This window comes from Ptychodera flava, chromosome 11, assembly GCF_041260155.1.
Source record: "Ptychodera flava strain L36383 chromosome 11, AS_Pfla_20210202, whole genome shotgun sequence".
Taxonomy (NCBI): domain Eukaryota; kingdom Metazoa; phylum Hemichordata; class Enteropneusta; family Ptychoderidae; genus Ptychodera; species Ptychodera flava.
The window spans coordinates 3,797,352-3,818,510 of NC_091938.1; the positions used below are offsets into that span (position 1 = coordinate 3,797,352).

The 21,159-nt window shown below is 37.7% G+C and overlaps 1 protein-coding gene across 1 annotated transcript; it reads left to right on the forward strand.

Annotated features, from left to right (window-relative positions):
• The first annotated feature begins 153 nt into the window (after positions 1–153).
• On the forward strand, positions 154–21,136 carry LOC139143313 (uncharacterized). Its single transcript, XM_070713544.1, has 7 exons — positions 154–252; positions 7,135–7,272; positions 7,510–7,661; positions 8,918–9,219; positions 10,878–11,108; positions 17,760–17,918; positions 18,392–21,136. The coding sequence occupies exons 2-7, from the start codon at positions 7,136–7,138 to the stop codon at positions 18,485–18,487; spliced, it is 1,077 nt and encodes a 358-aa protein (XP_070569645.1). The 5' UTR covers positions 154–252; position 7,135; the 3' UTR covers positions 18,488–21,136.
• The last annotated feature ends 23 nt before the right edge of the window (positions 21,137–21,159 follow it).

Below are 21,159 nucleotides of genomic sequence, written 5' to 3' on the forward strand. Positions count from 1 at the left end.
CAAGACGGGGAGCAAGTTTACCCGTATCGTACTATGATCTTCAGGCCTGGCATAGTACATGTGCCCGCATCATGTGCACAGATGGAACTTGGCCTGAAAAGAACCGACATCATCAAATACGCATGCGCAGATGTTAATTTGTCTCCGTTGTTGGCAGCCTACGTTGTTGGCAGATCACCTGATCGATTGTACAGCTGATCTACCGAACACTAACTACGCTCGTGATTTTCGTCCAACTTAAAGAAGGAGAAGGTAAGTGTCGATTTTTGCAGGCACTGCTTTGTATTCCTATAAGACGCTGTGCGGCAGCTATGAAGCTAATAACCATTTCCCGTATTTTTGTCGCGGGCAACTTTTGAGCTGCAGCGGCCTCTAGTCACCTCGACCCCTGACCGTTTTGACCCTATTCAGCCCCAGTCACCTCGACCCCTTCGATATGAATGAAGAACTTGTAACATTATCATCTCGAAAGTATGTCGTCACTTTTCGATGCTCATACCACTTTGAAGGAACGCACCCGAATGGGCTCGATAGATATATTGTATTCAACCACGGCCTTATCTGCCTATACCACAGACGTGATGTTTTCTGGGTAGTTTCTATGAGTGTAGTTTATGCTACGTTCCGTCGTTCTCTTCCGTAGCCTAATCACTAGTGATTAGGCTACGGAAGAGAACGACGGAACGTAGCATAAACTACACTCATAGAAACTACCCAGAAAACATCACGCCTGTGGCCTATACGGCCGGCCTCCACTCCGGCTGGCCTCAACTCCGGTAACACATAGTATCGTACGCAGGGCTTATCGAAACAGCTAAGTTGTTCTTTTGAAGCAAATTTTCCCAGCTAAGTTGCATGATATATTTAGTAAAATATCATAAAACAAGAAAGATATGATAAGGTAGAGGTGAGCACAATTAGCGAGAAGAGAGTGTGAAATATTGGGGTCGAAATAGACAGGGGTCGACGTGGCTGTGATATCGCAGCGGTGCTAATGGCGACTATCGAACGCGCTCGGGTCAAGGATCACCGCCACAGTACCGCTGCGAGCCAATCCATAGGCTTTTGCGGAAGTTACGACCATGGATGTACAAAATTTTTTATATCCATGCTACGACACAGATCAGTGTCGCTGAGTTACCTCGCAAAATAATGAAATATACTCATCTATGAATACTACTTGTATCATCTTTACCATTGACTGTCTAAGACTCACTGCCTACTAACTACCTGGGCGATAAGAACATGTATTTTCAACCGTTTTCCCGTGAGCCGTCGACAGTTTCTGCAATGTTTGCCAGCTTGCACGTACAACGCACTAAATATTTTGGAGGTCAAAAGTTCAAAATAAATAGAGCAGGAACCGTCAACAGCTCACCGAAAAATAGGGAAAAAAAGTTGTCACAGTCAGGATAGTTAGCAGGAGTAGGAGATGAGTCGTAGATAGTAACACAGTAGATTAATCTGTTTTTATTATTTTGCGAGCTAAATCAGCCACGCCGATCGGTGTCATCGTAAACTAACAAAAAGCCTGCAAGTTGGGTGGCAGCGGTACTGTGGCGGAGACCCTCGGGCCTGAGCCCGTTCGATAGCCGCCACTAGCACCGCTGCGATATCACAGCAAGGGTACGGTTGAGGTGACTGTTACTACTGCAGCTAAGCAGCTCTGTCTCAAAAAATCTCCAATCTTCCAGTGGAAGCGCAAACCGTGCGTGTCTGGGCTATGTCAAACATTCGCTTCCACCGGAAATTTGGAGATTTTTGGAGACTGACCTCTTTTTTCTCTGTGCAGTTGTCCGTTGATGCTTTGCTATGACTCTTCGTTCGGCCCCTTATCCCCACTGAATGCAAGCCTTTACCATTAGCGTCACATTGCCTTGACAGTGCATTCGTATGCAGCTTAGAATAACTAGGTCAGTCCAAACATTCAATAATTTGTGTGTTGTATGTATATTTAATGTACAAGCAATGCTCTTTGCCCTATATATTTTGTCTTTTTCTACATATATATTTTTGTGGGCCTGGGTGAAAGATATTTTCACTATATCATGAAGTGAGGTGAGAATACGTAGGTTCTGTAATAATGTAATATTCTTGAGAGTTTGGAAGACCAAAATCAATCTTGGTTAATAAATATAAAGTTTAAAAGCAATAATTATTGTTTATCGAGCATATCCTTTTGGGGAAAAAATTAATCAGGAAAGCCATGCTGAAGCGGTAAGCCTAATTTCACGTTTCAAACTTATGTTCCAAGTTCCCATGTTTTATAGTTTGTGATTAACTCAGAATTAATTCAGATGCGTGTCTATTTTTACCAGGAAGAAATCTACATTGAAGCATGAACAATCTTTATTTCCTGGCTATGTTGTACCATCAAAACATTTTCATCAAAACATTGTGGAAGATCATGACCGAGCTTCTACGATGTGAAAACGAGAAGTTAAAAATGCTATGCAAATCTGACATTAAAGAGCTCTGATATGTTGTTGAAGCATTTTTAGAGTTTTAAGGATACCGATTTCATTAAACCACTGGGCAGGCTCCCTTCTAATTACGATTTTTTCCTTGTCTTGCCATGGCTTCCCTTCTATATTTGAAACGCAGATTTTTGTCAATCTAACATAAAATCATTATAAAAGACAATAAGGAAGGTGAAAGATTCGCCATTGATGCACGAACTCAGTCGCACTTATTCCCGACAACATTTTCAAAAAGATTTCCCCACTACCGTTTACGTCTACTGTATTTTGCAAATTTAATACAACATTAAACTTTTGAACCTAATGACGTTTCAATCCAGGTACGCGTTCTCTGAATACAAATAAGCCTACTTATTATACACCTACTGCCGTAACCTATGGGAGTTTGACCGTCCAATAACTTTCCGTATTTTGTATAGTACGCGGAGTCCCGAATACGGGAGACACGCCGCGCGCCTGTTTGACGTTTGACCAAGCGATTATCGGATGTAAACAAACTATTTTACGGTGAGTTATAGACATAATAACAACTTCCACCAAAATGTATTCGTAGTATAAGGTTTAAAACACGCTAAAGACAAAACTGAGTCTAAATGCAATTGATTTTTATTTAAAAAAAACTAATTAAATTGAAAACATTCAGCGAAGTTTGCTTGTACTGTACTGAAAATTAATTGGCTTCGTGCCGACCCAAGGGACTTAACGACTTGTACATAGATCGCGCGCGTTCCACTCATATTGCGTGTGCCGCATCCTCAAAATTTACCGGAGAATTAGTTTATACGGACGGTTAAAGGTATACTGTCACCTGTTCCAATTTTGCTACAGTTACCATGGAAAGAGAAAATCTAACCAATCACAGATTTTAAGCGGGTGGCCGCTTTTAAAAACAGCGCCCTCAAATTTGCATTTTGAATACCAAGGAACGCCCCTTGGACCATTTATGGGCATATTTAGATTACAGGTGACTGTATACCTTTAATGGAAGGAGGTGTATAATAATAGGGTTATACACAAACTACGGCCCTGTATGGACTCTAGCTCAGTGAGTGACGTATTGGACTCGCTGATACGTCACTCACTGAGCCCTCGTCCATACAGGGCCGTGTTTTGTGAATAACCCTATATTATCAATTTCCAATTGACTCCTGTGATTGATTGCTTTTTTATTTTTCCCAATATCGGCTACGGTTGTAATGGTGTACAGGTAGGTTGGTTCAGCTTTCTTTGTGTCGTTTTCTTTAGTTGTCTGTTTGTTTCTCTTGGCTACCTCTACAATCTTTCCGCGATGACTCGTCCCAAACCTTGATTAGATCAACACAAGGTCAGAAGTGTGTTTTGATTTTCATGTTAACCTCCATAGACACTACAGACAGACTTACAATCTACAAGATATTGTGCTATTCAAACTACTCGGCTTTTAAACGTTTCAGCCGAGCGGTTTTCACTCTTATGCCATCGCTCATTGCCATGCGTTGTGAGTTCGCATCCGATCGAGAATATACCACATTTGCTTGAAGATGAATACTGAACTTTCTCCAAGGGCTTCGAAATGAGCCTGCGTAGCTTCTCTATGGCAGTACATAATCCAATCTCCACACAGAGATTGAAGCGCAGTGGGGCAGCAGCGCGACATGGATAATTCGAACCAAGCTAGAGGGTCTGCGAGTCGTTGACCGCGCCCTCACCAATCTCTGCTGCAGGCAAATTTAAATATTCCAAATTCGGACTTCTTTCAGTCCTGCGCGCGCCCAATTGGCTAAATACACGTGGCGAAAATATCAAACGGATAGGAGCAGTCCAGCTAGAGATCGCATTTTCCGCACACTGGCAAAAATAATACATTATACACTAATAAAAATAATAAATAATCTGCTAAAACTTTGGCAATCTCGTCTGCAAAGCTGACGGCCGTTGAGGCATACATTTTGAATCATCAATTTACATCCCTGTAACCTAGAGCAAGGTCCATGTTTTGCAAGTTTTCACGGAATCGAGGATCGATATTGAAACTAGTGTACTATTCATTTATCTAATTGTTTTTTTGGTTCGAAGTATTATATATAAAAAAGACAGAAAATGTATATCATGGAAAACGCGCAATACCCACAAAGTTGGTGAAAACCGTCGCCTGTGGCAGAGATTAGCGTGGCTACTGCTGAGACTCCCTAACTAGGGTATAATTTTCCACGCCGCTAAAATCTCTGTCCGGAGATTGTACATAATCATTATATGACCTTGGTAAATGCCGTGTTGTGTCACGCCCCCTTACATTTAACAACCAGTTCTAAACTTTACTTCGGAAATATTTTAGTATTTCAGAAACTAGATTATACATCATACGCGTGTCAGAAAAGTTTTGTCACTACCATACTATTCCTTTGACAACTATTGGCATTGATAGATACTTTAATATTATTTATTTATTTATTTATTTATTTTTCTATTCTACATTTACAATTTAAATGAACAGCATATTAACTTGAGTGAATAATATTGTCATTCCGGAAGATTTTATCAGAAAGGTTTTGCAATGATGTACCAACCTTTTAAATTGGAGTTTAGGCTTTGAAAAATTCTTTCAACGTAAGCTGAAACTTTTTAAGGTAGAATGCGCCTCGAAAGTGACAGACGTAAACTTTTGCTCAAATTGTCCTCAAGAAATCTTTCAACCATTCTCTTTCTAATCAAAAATAAAAATCAGGGGTAACCGTGCTAATTTAAGTACTACAGAAAAAAATCACCAAACTTTTTACCAACATTCAAAATTCAAAATGGCCGTCATTCCGGTGTTCACTCTATGGAAAAAAATAAAACTTTCGATTTAAAAAAAACTAAGACGGTAAAAGTTTTTCTTTCTCCGAGGGCTTCAAAATGAGCCGCGAAAAACAGTAGATCAGAAAGAATTGAACAAATGTGAGGGTCCGAATATCCTTCCCTAAGGCGCATTGTACCTTTAAGTAACGACATATCAAGTTAAGTGCAGATTAGCAAGGAATTCCGCACATCTTCATCGTCCGAGAGTTAAAACGTCTTTTCCCCGTTCAAAAGAATAATTTGGAATATAGAAATTCATAAGAGTATAAAGCGTCTCTCATAAGGCTTATTAAAGCATAAAGATAACAAGGTGCACTGCCTATGTAAAAATTGCAGACCATATTTTATTTATTTAATTTATTTATTCAGATAACCAACAGGAGTAAATTCCCAATTACAGGCTCCGCAAAACATCGAAAATACATAAAATTACAGACAAACATACAATGGGTGCAAAAGGCAATTATAAAGAACATGCAAATCATGAATAAAAATAATTCATTCAACTTGTTTTTAAAAGACTAAATCAGTCGAAAATGTCAAGCGTAATTTAGAAAGATCGTTATAACTGCTTAAATCACGTGGCATAGGAGAGTGTTTACGAACATTGATTCTGGAAAGGGGTACCCGAATTGGGCGGTTTACATGTAAACTACGTTGAATGTTCAGTGGGATTTGAGTTAAATGAGAACAATTTACAACAGAATGAAAACACACGGGAAGCTAAGATCGGAAACCTTCCTACGATTGTATAAAGGAGGCAAATTGAAATATGTGCATAATTCGTATCCTGATGAGCAAAGGGTTTTCCGCGATGGTTTCATGTATCGTGTCTAAAACCGGGGTCGAATATATGCATGGTCACCCTTCCATTCGCTATCTTTCAACATGTCAAATAATATAAATAGTATCTCGTATCAAACAAAATTCATGAACAATGGCCAACTTTGTCCCTTTAAAAAGCCAAGATTTGAGCGTTTTCTTTTACTGCATTATTGATATGCTCAGAGAAGTCCATGGCGCTACTAAGGATAACGCCAAAGTCGTTTAAAGATGTTCATCGTGCAATCGATACTGTAGTACTACAATAGCTTGGAAGTAAAAAAACTTTCTGGCAGACCTTATATCGTACAAAGGAAAGCAGTCAGCAGAGGGAAAGTCGTAAGAAAAATCACAAAGTTTGTATAAACCACATTTTCGAAAGTTATTTTTTCAAAGTCCAGTTCGGTCATATTATCCGGAACATAATAAAATTATATAATGAACTTTGATCCAGGCCATAAAATAACTTTGGATAAACTGATAAAGCCTACAAATTAAACGATGTTATGCATAACTATGTTGTTTCATCAAGAATCAGGCCTAGAATACAACCACTCTCGACGTGAAAGAAAATAGAACCGGTAACTTGGACTGATAAAAATCTCCCTTTTCCCTTTACATTATTCATTCTGAGTGGAATGGTTATTAAGAAACGGACACTTTGATTTAGATGCCTATATACGCATTGCACTTGAAGTCATCCAGTCAGGAACTGGCATAATGTGAACGTCTGTTTGCATCTGCAGAGTGTGAAGGCGTTGCGACCAGAAAAAATTACAACATCATAGCTCTGTTTTTGAGTCCAGCTATAGGCCGGGATTTAGCCGTGCCGCTTTGGCAGAGCTCGGTTTTCATGCCCCTCTTGAACACGGGCGGGGATTAAGCCGAGCGGTTTTGACTGTAATGTTTTGCTAGGTGACTTCAACTGCAAAAAGAAGAGCATTTACTATCGAAATAAAGTAATCCACATACCATATCAAGCCCAACTGCTTTGAAGTCTAATTTTCATATCTAGGATGACTGATAAATTGGCAAGTGTGAAGGAATATGAAGATGTTTATAAGCAAAGAGCGCAAGAAGTAACATCCTTATATTTTGCCTCTGGCACTGACGAAGAGATTACGTTGGAACAGAACAGGAAAGCCTTTAAAAGGTATTTGAAGACATAACTATGAACTCATTATGTAACAAAATAATACTATCAATTTTCAATTCATATGCAAACAAAGTCACCATGTCAAGGAAGCGGCCTCTAAAAGCCAATTTCTATATTTGATCCAGTTTGCAGTTTTCTTTCATGGATTATTCTGTCTATTACAATATTCATGTCGTATGAAAAAATAAGAATAAGCGTCTGGAATACAAACGTTTTTCTGTATTTCATTAACAGACTTCGTCTCAGGCCAAGGGTTTTACAAGATGTGTCTTCAATTGACGTGTCAGCATCTCTGCTTGGCCACAGAGTAGATATCCCAATATGCATTGCTCCAACTGCATGGCATGCAATGGTACATCCCGATGCAGAAGTAGCTACAGCCAAAGGTAAGAACAAAAGGACCATCGAAAGTGGCGAGACTGGATAATGGCATCGAATGGAGATGTATGATTGTTCTATCAGAAAGCCGTCCACCCGTCAATCTGAAACCGCGTGTCCGATTGCTTTGAAATTTGATATGAATTTGTATTAATTTGTATTCTTAAGGCAATTTTTGTCATTTTCCGGCAAAAAATCTTTTAAAAATCTTCTTCTTCAAAACTACAGGTCAGATTACTATAGTATTTGGTATATAGATTCCTAGGGATGACCAATTTCACATTTATCAAAAATGGTTATTCTCTACGTAACACAGCGGGTCCATATCGGCCGCTGGGTCGCTTGTAGTGGAGAGATAGCAATCTTTAATAAAGGTTACCTGTTAGCGTTGATAGATTATTAAAATGGTTTCTTCACCGGATTGCTCATTTATATGCTTTTGAATGTCGATAAGAACAGTATTATTTTGATTACAGGACAATGACCAACTTTTTACAATTAAAAGATAGTATGAAAGTTTCGAAAATTTGTTTATAAGATTTATTTAAATGCCATTTAACTTTGTAATATTGGTTCGCAGACATTAATTATTTCACTCATAACATTTTATCGTTTTTGTGTTTCCTCAGCTTGTATTAAGAATTGCTAGAAAAATAAATCTTAACGTTTTACTCGTGATGATATCTTTCGCAGTTTCGTCGAAAACATTCCTCTTCCGAAACATTTTCCTACTATTATAACCCATAGCAGCCCCATTAATTTTCTCAGTCAATATAATAGGAGGGGACAACTTGCTATGTTTTCTATGGGTAGGCAGAGACGAATTTTCAAATGATGTAATTTTATTAATTGCATTGTTCACAGAAGTCCGGAAGACAGTTAAGTAAAATGGTCAAAATTAGTTCGACCGGAATGTTAATTACTTAGTGCTCCTTGTTCGAACACAACATCTATAATAAAAAGCAAAATACTTGGTTTAGCTCATCTTGTATTCGGCAATCGGGCCATTACATTATGCAGTTGTAATCGCGCATAATCTCAACTTATCATTTAAAATTCTTTCAGTTTTGTAAGTGAATACACGAACTGTTCAACTTTGACTTTAACATGTACATTCCTTTTTTGAAAGAAGTAAAAATTATTTTGCCGTATTACTCGAAGATATTCTAATAATGAACATTTTCTAGGATTTCTCATAAAGTTTCTACGCTTCTTGCAATTTCTTAACACTTTGCAAACACTATCTATGTGGTTTCTTTTGCAGCTGCGGAGAAAATGGGAACATGTATGATATTGAGTATGCATGCCAATAAATCATTGGAGGAAGTAAGGACAAAAACACCAAAGGGACTGAAATTGTTGAATCTCTATTTATTTCAAAATCAGACGTTGACGCTCGATTTGGTCAGAAGAGCTGAAAGTGCGTGTTACGATGGCCTTGCTGTCACCATCGACAACCCATGTGTTAGAAATCCTACTAAACATCATAATTTAAAGGAGTTTGCTTCTTACTCTCGAAGAATTATTGATAACCATGGCTACGGGCATTTGGAGAAGTATTTACAGGTACGCTTATTCAGTTCATACTGAAATTCCGATTTGCATTCATTAAAATAGCTTCCCCTTGAACGATTTACAACGTCACTGTAATCAGACTATAATTAAAGCGCGCAATCAAAATTGCATTTCGTGGTTGGAAGGATCCGAATGAAGATAAAAACAGCAATTGTGCAATAATTGTAGCTGCGCATCAACACATGGCAGTACCATGACACTCATATTCATTTGACTCTTTCCAAAATTAGATAAATTCCATGACTACAAAGGAGTTGCTCCGGCGAAATGAAATCTAGTTTAATAACATTTGTATTTTCGCAATAAAAACTAGATCACCGTACACGTTAGATGATAAAGTAAGACTTTGTTTTAACCAAAACATAAAGCCGATTATAAACGGTTCTATTTTACATGAAAACTGTCTTTAGTAACAATTGTTACCGTTGTTAGTAGTATTTTCTTTCTTTTATCTCACTTCAATTTGTCCTAGGTGATATTTTATTTTTGCTTTCACCAGACATAGCCTACAAATGGTAGCATATTTTTCTTCTAATACTGCCGGCTGGAAGACAACTTGCCTCGACATACATTTATTTATCAATAACTTTAAAGGTGTACAAGCTGTCGACCGGATGTCCCATTTTCACGTGCTTTCCGTATTGGAGCAATTGTTCAGACATCTTTCGGCCCATTTGTTTCAGATCTGCTGAGCAGGCAATGGATATTGATGTCAGAGCCCTTTTCATTCGTTTTTATGCAGTCGGCTTCAAAACTTGCGGCCATTGTCTACCATTTCAACAGGTTAAGTAGTTACTCCAACGTACCTTAATTGATTTTCAAAGAAGGCATAAGTGTATGTTTTGTTTGTTGTCACTGAAACTGTAATCTTTCTTTACAATACTATGACAAGCATTCAGGTCTACAAGTAAAGGGATTAGACGGCCTTGTAAGCTAACTAGGCATTATAATTTATCGAATACCAATTAACGACAGCACTGCCATCGACTAACCATCTTGAGTAAAAATCGAATGACTGTATTGAGTGAAAAGTTTAATAGTTCAAATGATCATTCCGTTAGTCACAGTTAAAGCAATTATAATATAATACAATAGCCTTGCCCTATATTGTACGAAGTATACCAAACTCCTTTCAAATAGTCTATAGAAAGTAAACGGTAAGCGAATATGATCACTTCCCAAATCTGTTTACCTGCAGATAATACTTTAACGGTATTTGAATACCAATACATCTGAAACCTACAAATTCACTGTCACTTTACTCACATCGGTCCAAGACTAATATGTCAATCCGAGATGAAAACAAACAAACGTTTCTATTGATCGCTTTGGCAGATATAGATGGACATAGAAATTAAGTGAACGTGAGTAAAGGACTTGGTCACTTATGAGTTTTTTGACAACACCAGGTCACTGACTGTTTGAGGAGGTAGCATTTCAGAGAGGTATGCAAAACAAGGACAGATCAAACATGTTTGTAGTCATCTTCAGTGATCTACAGTGATCAATAGAAATATTGATTGTGTTAGTTCAAACGTAAGTACTAAATAGCTTAACGCAAATGAATACATATAAAAGTCTGAGACACTTCTCATGTCTTCATTAAGCGTGAAAAAATTGAGCTATACAATTTGTTTACTGTCTTTCAGGGTTACGATTTGGGCCCACCACATCCTAATGGGCTTCCATTAGGTATAAGGATTAGAGATCTGTCTGCGACTTGGCAATACGTTGATTGGGTCCGTTCAAAAACAAAGCTGCCGATCATCATTAAGGGTGTTTTAACAGCCGAAGACGCCATATTGGCAGTCAACCATGGGGCGGATGCCGTCATCGTATCAAATCACGGAGGTCGGAGACTTGATTCCGTACCAGCAACAGTAGGTTACTCATACTGTATTATAACATACCTATCGAACTTGAATACCGAAGAGTTCACCTTATATGAAGTTGACTTTCCAGAAAATATTGTCCTGTATCTTAGTTTATCTTTTAAATTGGTTCTACTCATATAAAATCAGATTTTCTACAATTAAAACTCTGACAACGTGTTTTGATCCAGCTAACTGCTGTGGGATAACAGCTAAATTTTGCCTTAATAAATATAATTATTAAGAAAGTACCTAAAATACCACATGTACATCAGAATTAACGATGTAAATTTGTGGCTCTATTTGTATGTCGGCTTCATTCCGGATTTCATATGTTAATTTTTATCAGGTTTTTTGAATGCTAATCCGTTTCAAATGGCCAAATTCTATGTTGTTATGATTCCGTGTATTGTGTATTTCTTCTTGTCTGAATGATATCTTTCTTGACAAAATAGTCAGTAAATACGGAGCAGATACTTTTATGTCTTTTATTTGTGAAATTCCATATCAAGATAGAGATGAGTACAATTTCATGTATTACAGGAAAGGTATAAATATGTCAAAATTACATGTCTATGAACTTTTCCTAAAATTTCTAACATGTCATCTCTTTTGCAGATATCTTTTTCAAACTTATATCTTTACATAAACTCATTCTTTAGTATAATTTCCACCATTTCTGTTACCCAAAATTTGTGTATACCCCATTTCCCAAGAAGGGTCAAAAGTGTAACATCCAGTTGGTAATATTCTGAATCCGTGCCATCAGAAAAACATGAAAAGATAACATGTGATGGAGTTACTGTGATCTTACGACTCAGTAGGCTGGTTACAATATATCTAACCTTTCTCTAGCATTTCTCAGCAATTTGACAATATAAATATCTATGTTCAAGGGAATCAACTTGATGGCAAACCTGACAATTCATTTACTCTATCTTTTCCCAAAAGAATAAATATTTGTTACAAGGAAGAAGACGATGAAGGAGTTTCCACTGGAATTCTCTCAGTTTCGTTTCTTTGGTCACTGTGTAAATATTCTTCCAAGTTATACAACAATTCTCCATTTCATCTTGATCTATGTTTAATTATTGGAACCATTTAAAAAGTGACTTTTTCGTGTGTGATGTACAGTGCTGAACAAGTATAGTGTAAAAGTCTTACACTTAAATTTACAAACTGGTACCTCATAATCATTGATAATTACACCATAGTTAAATTGCTCGGCTGAAATTGAATAAAAGCATCTAACTTTGCTGAACCAACCAAACTCAGTTCGATGGCCACCACTGATACGACTGAGATTTACATTATACCATGCATTAAGTACATCCACATAGAAATGTGGCGAGAGAGAATGTATATGATCTGGAACCTTACTCCAAATAACATACTGATATAATAAACTGGTAGCGTTATCCAAATGAATATACATTTGTGGCATTATAGTCCACACGGCACCTTTACATTCAAGCAGTCGTTTGACCCATATAGCTTCCAACGCTTGTACCTAACACTTTAAGTTTATATTTATATGTTTAGCACCACCATTGTTGTACTTGTTTCCAAGCATTTTGTTTGACAAAATGCGCTTACGCTTTACAAAACTGTCTATTAATCTTTGAACCTTAATACATATGTCATTTGGCATGCCGATTACAGAAGACAGATACAATATTTTTGACATTGCCAAAGCTTTTGCAACAACAATCCTTCCATAAATAGTTAAGTGTCTACGGCTCCAGGAATTTTAAATTTTCTCCAAGGGATCAATCTTTCCATTCCAGTTTAGTTTTTTACATTCAGATTCGTTATATCCAAAATATACGCCCGATGTTTTTAATTGGCTGGGTTGTTACACCGATGCTATTTGCAAGGTTATCATTCGGCTTCATACCACCAAGCAAAAAGGCTCGTGTTATCTTCTTGTTTAATTTTAGACCACTACAACTGTGGAAGTTCTCCATTACACTAAGTACATTTGCTATTCAAACAGAATCTCTGACAAAGATCGTATTATCGTTTGCTAATAAAGGGATTTTAGTTTTTGATACTCTATCATTATGTTTAGGCAAACGAAAAACCATGTATATTACTATCACATCTTATCTTACAGGCAAATATTTCTGTGCTGAGAACAGATAAAAGGGCACAGAGTGAACAGCATTGCCGAACACCTCTTTCTAATTTGAAATAGCTGGAGCACCAGCCTTCTGTATAGGATACAACTCTCAGCATCTGTGTAAAAGGTTCTAATTCATTGTCGAAAAGAGTCACCGAATCTCATGTGCCGTAGTACTTCGACAATGTACTTCCAATTAACCCCATCAAGTGCTTTCTCGTATTCATAAAAAAATAGTAGCCCCCACAATGTTATGTTTCTTAGAATAGTGAAAAATATCAATAAGCCTTACATTTTCACCAATAAAGCGACCCTTAAATTAAACCAGTTTGATCTCTGTGAATGAGATCAGGTAAAACATGCTTTAAGCGGTTAGACAATCCCTTTGTAGCTATTTTTTAGTCTGGGTTAAGTAACGATATTGGACGCCAGTTGTTCAGGTCGCTTTCGGGACCTTTTTTAGGAACGTGAGAACACCACGCTTTTGTGATACACTGAGAGACCCAATTTTATAGGCCTCATTCCATGAGGCTAAAACAAGACTATTGATGTCTTTCCAAAAATAACGGTAAACGCAGCAGATACTTTGTGTTGTAAATGTACATGAAACAAAATTTAAAAGGGGAACAGATGTTACTGAAACAATCCCAGCTTGTTCATTTGAAAAGTTGTTGTATTTTATTTCCGATGACTCCGGACGGGCGAGGTTAGTTTTATGCAATTCGAATACTTTTATCGACGAGGCTGAAAACCCCTGCTCTCAGAAAGCTACACGGATTCCTACGAATTTGAATGAATCATATTCCTGTACCAAATGGCAGAGATAATCTGAGCATTAAAGCAACCAGATTTGTATGGGTTTGTAATTTTCAGAGCTGAGGAATAGATTATCGATAAAATGTACTGTCCCATGAAAATAGTTGCTACACAACCTATGGTTCAGAAGTCTTAAACTTTGTAAGTTTGGGGAAGAGGGCTTACTTTCTAATATGATCATAGTTAAGTTTCAAACGAGACTGAAGACATCTGATAAGGTTTAATCGTACCGATGAGAACGATAATACAGACGTTGAAATACGCAAAAATAACAATTAAACAAACGTGTGCATTATCTTGCCTTAGCCTGTGAGATAGTTGTCCAGCTAAAATAAATAATAATGATGTAATTGAAATGTAGAACTTCAAAAAGATGTTCGTTTGCGATGCATTAACAAATGCAATATATCAGACAGAATATAACGGGATAATCGCCTGTGCTGATGAAATTGTTCTTGATCAAGAAATTATGATCGTGAAGGAAGAGTATTTTGATTGCATTTTAAAAACAAGGCAGTATTGCTGAAGGCAATGAGTACTTGGGCCGTGATAGTGTAATTTTGAGGACAATATATACTACTATTCAAATATGGTCTTGAATTTCCTCCTGTCAATTAGGCATTTGATTAACTGGTTATTAAACGAAGCATTGGCATGGCAACGGCAAAATATGTCTAGCAACTTTTGTGGAGTTTGAGGCAGGGGTTCTTTATTTATAGTGGAAATTGCTTAAACTCCTTAAATATTCAAATTACAGCAAATTTCTTTTGTTCTCGATGGTAGATGTCTAATATTTAGATGGGCATATTTAGATTTCTACCCTATAGTTATCCCTATATACCAAAAATCGGACATCCAGCTCTATTGGCTTGCTCAGAATTAGATATGCACATAATTAATGAGGTACAATATGTGGTGTCATAAGGTGTCGCATCATACCAAATATAAAGGGTGTAGCACTTGTGGTTACTGAGTTGTGGACAAATATATATATATTTGAGGTCAAAGGTCATTGAGGTCACATGATATTTTGTCAAAATGTCTGAGATATCTGCGTGAACTAATGGACTAACTGATGGACTCACAGACGGATATGACCCAATCTATAAGCCCCCTGGACTTTATCAGTGGGGACAAAAAACTGTGTCACTGCATCCTTTAGGCAATATGAATACGATGAGAAACTAAATTTTTATTTTTCTTGGCCTTATACATGGGAGTCTATGGAGAACTGCCTTATACTTGGGAGTCTATGGAGGTGTAAACTAAAAAGTCCTCTAACACGGCCAAATTCGATCGCATTGTGAAACAAATCGACGTGCATCTGTATGGGTTTGGGTACTATTCTTGTGCAAAGTTTGAAAGAAATTGACCAGGGCATGTCTGAGATATCTGCGTGAATGGACGGACGTACGGACTGTCATGACCAAACCTATAACTCCCCCAGGACTTCGTCCGTGGGCACTAAAAACAACGCAACAGTTATTACAGCTACACCGGCGGTAGGTTAATATCCAGAGCCCCGTACAGTCTGCCGCCGTCGCTTGAAAACAATCTCATAAACCTGGCCATATGGACAACTGTGCATTGGGCAGCTGGATGCTTGACTTCCCAGAGAAGGCGAGCTGTCACGTTCAAGCTCAGGATTATATGTCGATCAAATTTCAGTAAATTTACCGTACCTAGATGAAATTTTGTCTAAAGGCTGAAATTTCGCCGAAGTTTGACAAAATTGCATCGATTTTTCTGGTTCATATCCGACATTTTTGAGTTTTGAGTGCAGACACTGTCAGAAATAAGTTTTGAGGCAACATGGCTGCGACCCCATGTTGCAATGTTGACCCCTAGCCCTGCGTACGATGCTATGTGCTACAGCTAACACACAGCATCGTACGCAGGGCGAGCGAGAGAGTTGCCGACATCGACGGTTATTTACGAGAAGTGAATAAAAGACTGTCATTTTTGGAAGCGATCGAGTAGCTGAGGTAGGCTGGGATACGACTTGGGCCCAAGAACGCTGAATTTCGGCAGTAATTTGGCTTTTTTACGTCAAGTCCCAAAATGGATTTGAAGTCACCGACTCACGTACGGGTCTTTGCAGGGCTGTGGTGAGCGGGGCGATTAGCTGTAGTGGAACACACAGCATCGTACGCAGGGCTAGTTGACCCCAAGTGAAAATGTGTTCGCGATCAAATCTTCCTGTATTTTTTTCAGAATTTTCGACAAAATCATTGCTTCTTAAATCTTTTGTAAAATATAAAATACTTAAATAAAAATGCGATGTGCCATGTCTCCAGATTTCTAAAATATCGTTCGTTGACCGTTCGACGGAATACTCATTTCGCAAACTTGTGACGCAGTTGAAATTCAATACTGACCGCCAAATAATCTTAATGAGACGAGATCATTCTAGACATCCTCCAAATTATCCAACCATTCGCGTTAGAGTTCAGCTCGCTCAGAGTATCATAACATTCTTCGGCCTTCGTTTAGATCGACCCTAATATCTCCCATTTAGGAAATAAATACACAAGCTACCTTGACAAAACTTCGTGCATGCACCATCCAGGACCAAACGCACTACAAATCTGTCTTGACGTCATCATCTCCTTACATGGTAATCGGCATACCGTATTTTTTAGCAAAGGAGACACAGAATACGTCGGAGTACTCAGTTTCAAAACGTATTACATTGTGTGATGTTGTCAAAAAAACGTAATGTTACTGCAGTGGTATAAATTAGAAAACACAAAAGTTCAAATCAGTTTATTTTGGACTGGCTTTACCCAACATTTCATATTGTTTCTTATGCCAGATTTGACCACGTGCTTACTGGCGACCCCTTTACATGCAAATTTTGTGTCAAATGGTGTGTTCTCCTGGAAAAACAAACGTACGATTTCTATATGAAGGAGGCGAAATTTGCCCTCAAAACTCGAAACCACCCCTTTATGGGGTGTACCTAGCTATTTTGAACGAGCTTCTCGAATCTGCAGCTCTATTTCGAAATGATGGTCTGGTTTTCTCAGCTCAGATAAGTGTTCTCCATCGCTGTGGGCATTAATATTCTCAATTGGGGGTACAGTTTCCAGTCGTAATGTTTTTCATTGTGTCCGGGATATAAAACCTCTCCTTTTTACACTTTTACTTTGATTAACACTAGTCCACATCTTGTCAGCGATTAAACATGTTTCAAGTTTAAATGTTAAATTCTGGTCTCGAGCCCTCTTGTTCGACCAAACTGAAATTACCCCTCCCACTTTGGCTCGTCCAGTGGGTGTAGCAAGGGTCGTGCCATCGCCCAGGAAACGGAGGGTGCATTAATTGTTGCATTTCGATGCACATTTTGATTATATTCAGAAGATTTTGTGGCAAAAACTCAGATAGAGAAGCATTAATATTCACATCTCACTTATTCAAGACTGGCTGAGAGCAGCACTTCCATTCAGTTAACATCATTACGCCATTTATTATGCCAAGAAAGATGAAGCCAAGACATTTTGCCCTCCCTGGTCTCAGCCAGAAATGGTTATACCTTACAGAGTTTTTTCCCACGGAATGAAAACAAATGTACTTGGGCTGAGGCCCAAGTACAATAACACAGAAAGTCAACAATTTCTACAAGATCAAATAGATAACACCAATACAGTCTATTCTTAGAATTGACATTGTTATATAAAGTTTAATTGGATTACCATATCCTCAAATGTTCAATTATCCAGATAGAAGCACTGCCTGAAGTTGTCAGAGCTATTGGTGACAGAGTTGAAGTCTACGTAGATGGCGGGATACGTAATGGTATCGATGTATTCAAAGCATTGGCACTGGGAGCAAAAGCAGTGTTTGTTGGCCGAGCTATTCTGTATGGACTTGCGCACTCTGTGAGTACCGACATAATTTAGGCATTTCACTTACTCTTAAATATCTGGTCACAGAACTTTTATGAAAACCTACGGTATTATGAAATTTTTCAAACAAGACGAAAAAGCAATGAGCTACGACACTCGTGACTTCCCCTAATAGTTTATGTCTTTTACTTCTCTGAGAACTCTTAAATATGACGAAAATATCACAATCATAAGATTTGTAGATTTTTCATAATTTGTTTTGGAAGGTACCACATATCACGATATCTTATTTGTATTTTTCGACCAAAACGCATTGCTTAATCTTCAAGTAATGTGAACATCGCCTTTGCGATTTACTAGCACTGTGCATATTCCTGAAATTAAAAAAAAATGACTACCATTCTTGAATCTCTTTGTGCCATAAATATGTTTTTCTGATTATGTTGAAACTATTCTATTATGAAGAATGGGTTTGACTTCAATATTGAATTCTCTTATAATTTCAGGGTGAAGAAGGTGTGCATCACATCCTAGAGATCTTAAAGTCTGAACTTATTCGGACTATGCAATTCGCAGATAAGTTAGTCAAAGTGGTCTGTTAACTATGAGTTAAACTTTACGTGAAAGAACAAAGTCTGTTCCTTAGATTTTGCATTGCTAGCGTACCTGCATTTTACACAAACATTCAATAATTGAAGAATATTTTTTATCTCTTTCAGGTTGTCGATCATTGTCAGATATCAGGCCTTCCTTTGTGGTGCATAAATCCCATTATGCAAAGCTATAAAATGATCTTCATTCGAAATTTTGAGAATGATGAGACATTGTGTAAATTGTGCTATAAGCAGTAAAACACGATCTTTTTACAAAATCTACTATTTAAGAATAATAGTTACAATACTGGATGATGGAATGTATAAAGTTAACAAGATTTGTATTTAGAATGACAGTATATGTAGTCGTCTGTGCACGGACGGCCAATATATTTACATTCTGTTTTGTTTTTTTTGTTTAGTTATTGTAGATATCTCTTTGGAAATTCCTGAAATAATTTTATTTTAAAAGTCGGATAGATAAAAAAACTGATCACGATTTATAAAACTGACGGATGTATGCTGTTATCAGCAATACGTGTACCAACTTTTATCAAAGGTAGTGCTGTCTCTGTTCATATAAAATTAAAATTTATAGCTGCAAAGCAGCAATGACCGGCTTTCGACACAACTCGATGCAGAGCGGCTATACGACAAATAGATATGCACAAACCTCATGAGCTATGGGTATATTGTAAATCTGAGGTCAAGGGTCATCCCTGTGACCTTACATTTTGTCTCTCTCACTTCTGTCACGTCAATTTCTCTTCAAGCCAAACAGCTTTCATCGTCCTTCACATAAAACCACTGATAGTGGACATTTTTAATAATTTATACAATATGATTTAAATTTAATGGTTAAAATGCAGTATGTCTTTACTTTACCCATATATTATTATGAGCAATGCTGTGCATACATAATGTAACTAAACATGTGATTGAATTTCCAAATTCACATTAAGTTTAATGTTAAGTTAAACCCAGGACCCTGGTTTAGTTTGCTGGCTAATATAAAAGACCGTCGAACTACCCGGGCTACAAATGTGAGGGCTCGTCCGGGATTTGTAAACCGGGTAGTTAGACTGTCTTTTAATATTGCCTGCAGCAAACTGAACCCGGACCCTGGTTCATATTATCAAAACAACAAACGAGGAAAGAATGAGTTTCGTACAATCGTGATGCAGTTTTGTCTGGAAACTTATTCACTACTTGCTAATGATTATAAAAATGTCTACAATAATTATCAGGCAATACTGTTTAAACAGAATAGAAAACTCAGACACGCCCTTGTCCAAGTTCATGTCAGTTTACAACACGTGTTCGCTCAATAGCCTCTGTCCAGAATTGTTCAGAGTTCTCGTTGACCATAGCTGACCTTGAATCGAGACTTTGCATTGCTGCGAAGTCATTTTCGTAGACGCTGCCGGTCAAGGGTGATGACAGCTGCTACCGTTGTTGGCCCGTTGATGGCTGGTTCGAGTAGCTTTCAAGCTTGCCTCGTTTATATGACCGCTGCTATGCCGTGTATCAAACACAGCATCATACTGAGTTCTATTTCACCTATACATAACGAAGCGAGCCACGTTGTGAACAACATGGTACTCCACACTGCTGCGTGTCGAATGGAACCCGGAGACTGCTCATGTGCTGAGCACGAGCTAGACAGAGCAGACGAAAATAGCATGTAGGAGTACTCAAAATTTGATAAATCGTACAGAAAAGCATTATTATCAATATTATGCACCATTATGTGTTACATGTTTTACCTCATAATTTCCCTCTTTATAAATGCCCAGTCCTTTATTCGTTTACAAAAAAGTTTGTATTGTTGTGCTCGCTGTTTGGCCACAATGCTTGATAATCCGAAATATTTGGCCAAGAAAAATAAAAAAAGTTTGTTTTTGCATCCTAGAAATATTTCAAAAATGATGTTGTGACGCTGTTTTTTTTTTACTCTCAATTTTTGTTATTCTTCAATCAACAAGAACGCGGAAAATACATGAAATAACATAGGAATGCACGCAGAGACAAATGAACTGCAGTGTTGCTTTATTTTTGGCCCACGCGGTGGGCGTAGCCCACCTAAGTGGGCCATTGTCATAGGGTGGCGTTTGTTAGTCTGTATGTGTGTCTGTAATATGTATGTGTGTGTGTGTGTGTGTGTCTGTGTGTGTGTTATGGATTTGTATCATCGATATCTCTCAAACTCAATCATCAAATGTCATGAAATTAGGTACACAGAATCTTTAGGATGGGAACTAGATCTGACAAAGTTTTTGGGGTTGTTGGTTGCAAAGTTCAGCAGAAATTAATTTTTGAAGTAATATTTTGACTTACGTTTGCTCATTTACATAGCAAGGGAGGATGCACTAAATTATGAGGAGTGGGGCACAGAGGACTTGGAAATAGTATTACCATGACTAGGGTTTTTAGCTTGTGTGTTCATTCGAATGAGCTTTTGTGCTACTGATGTTTTAAATTCTCCGTGTATATCTGTCTTTGTGTTTGCCTGTCTGTCTGTTTGTCTGTCTAAGAATTATGACAAAGAATGACACTGTCCATTTGTGTATGCAACTAACTTTCCTCATCACAGATATATGTGTGCATTGACCTGACCAAAGTTGACAAATCTTGCTAAATAAATTGAAAATACTCTGATATACAGTAGTCTAAGTGGTTTA

Bases quoted from the DNA above. Each gene is read 5' to 3' on its own strand.
- LOC139143313 (XM_070713544.1), top strand. From the start codon at position 7,136: ATGACTGATAAATTGGCAAGTGTGAAGGAATATGAAGATGTTTATAAG. The intron at 7,662-8,917 runs GTAAGAACAAAA...TTTCTTTTGCAG, and splicing joins AGAAGTAGCTACAGCCAAAG to CTGCGGAGAAAATGGGAACA. The intron at 9,220-10,877 runs GTACGCTTATTC...ACTGTCTTTCAG, and splicing joins ATTTGGAGAAGTATTTACAG to GGTTACGATTTGGGCCCACC.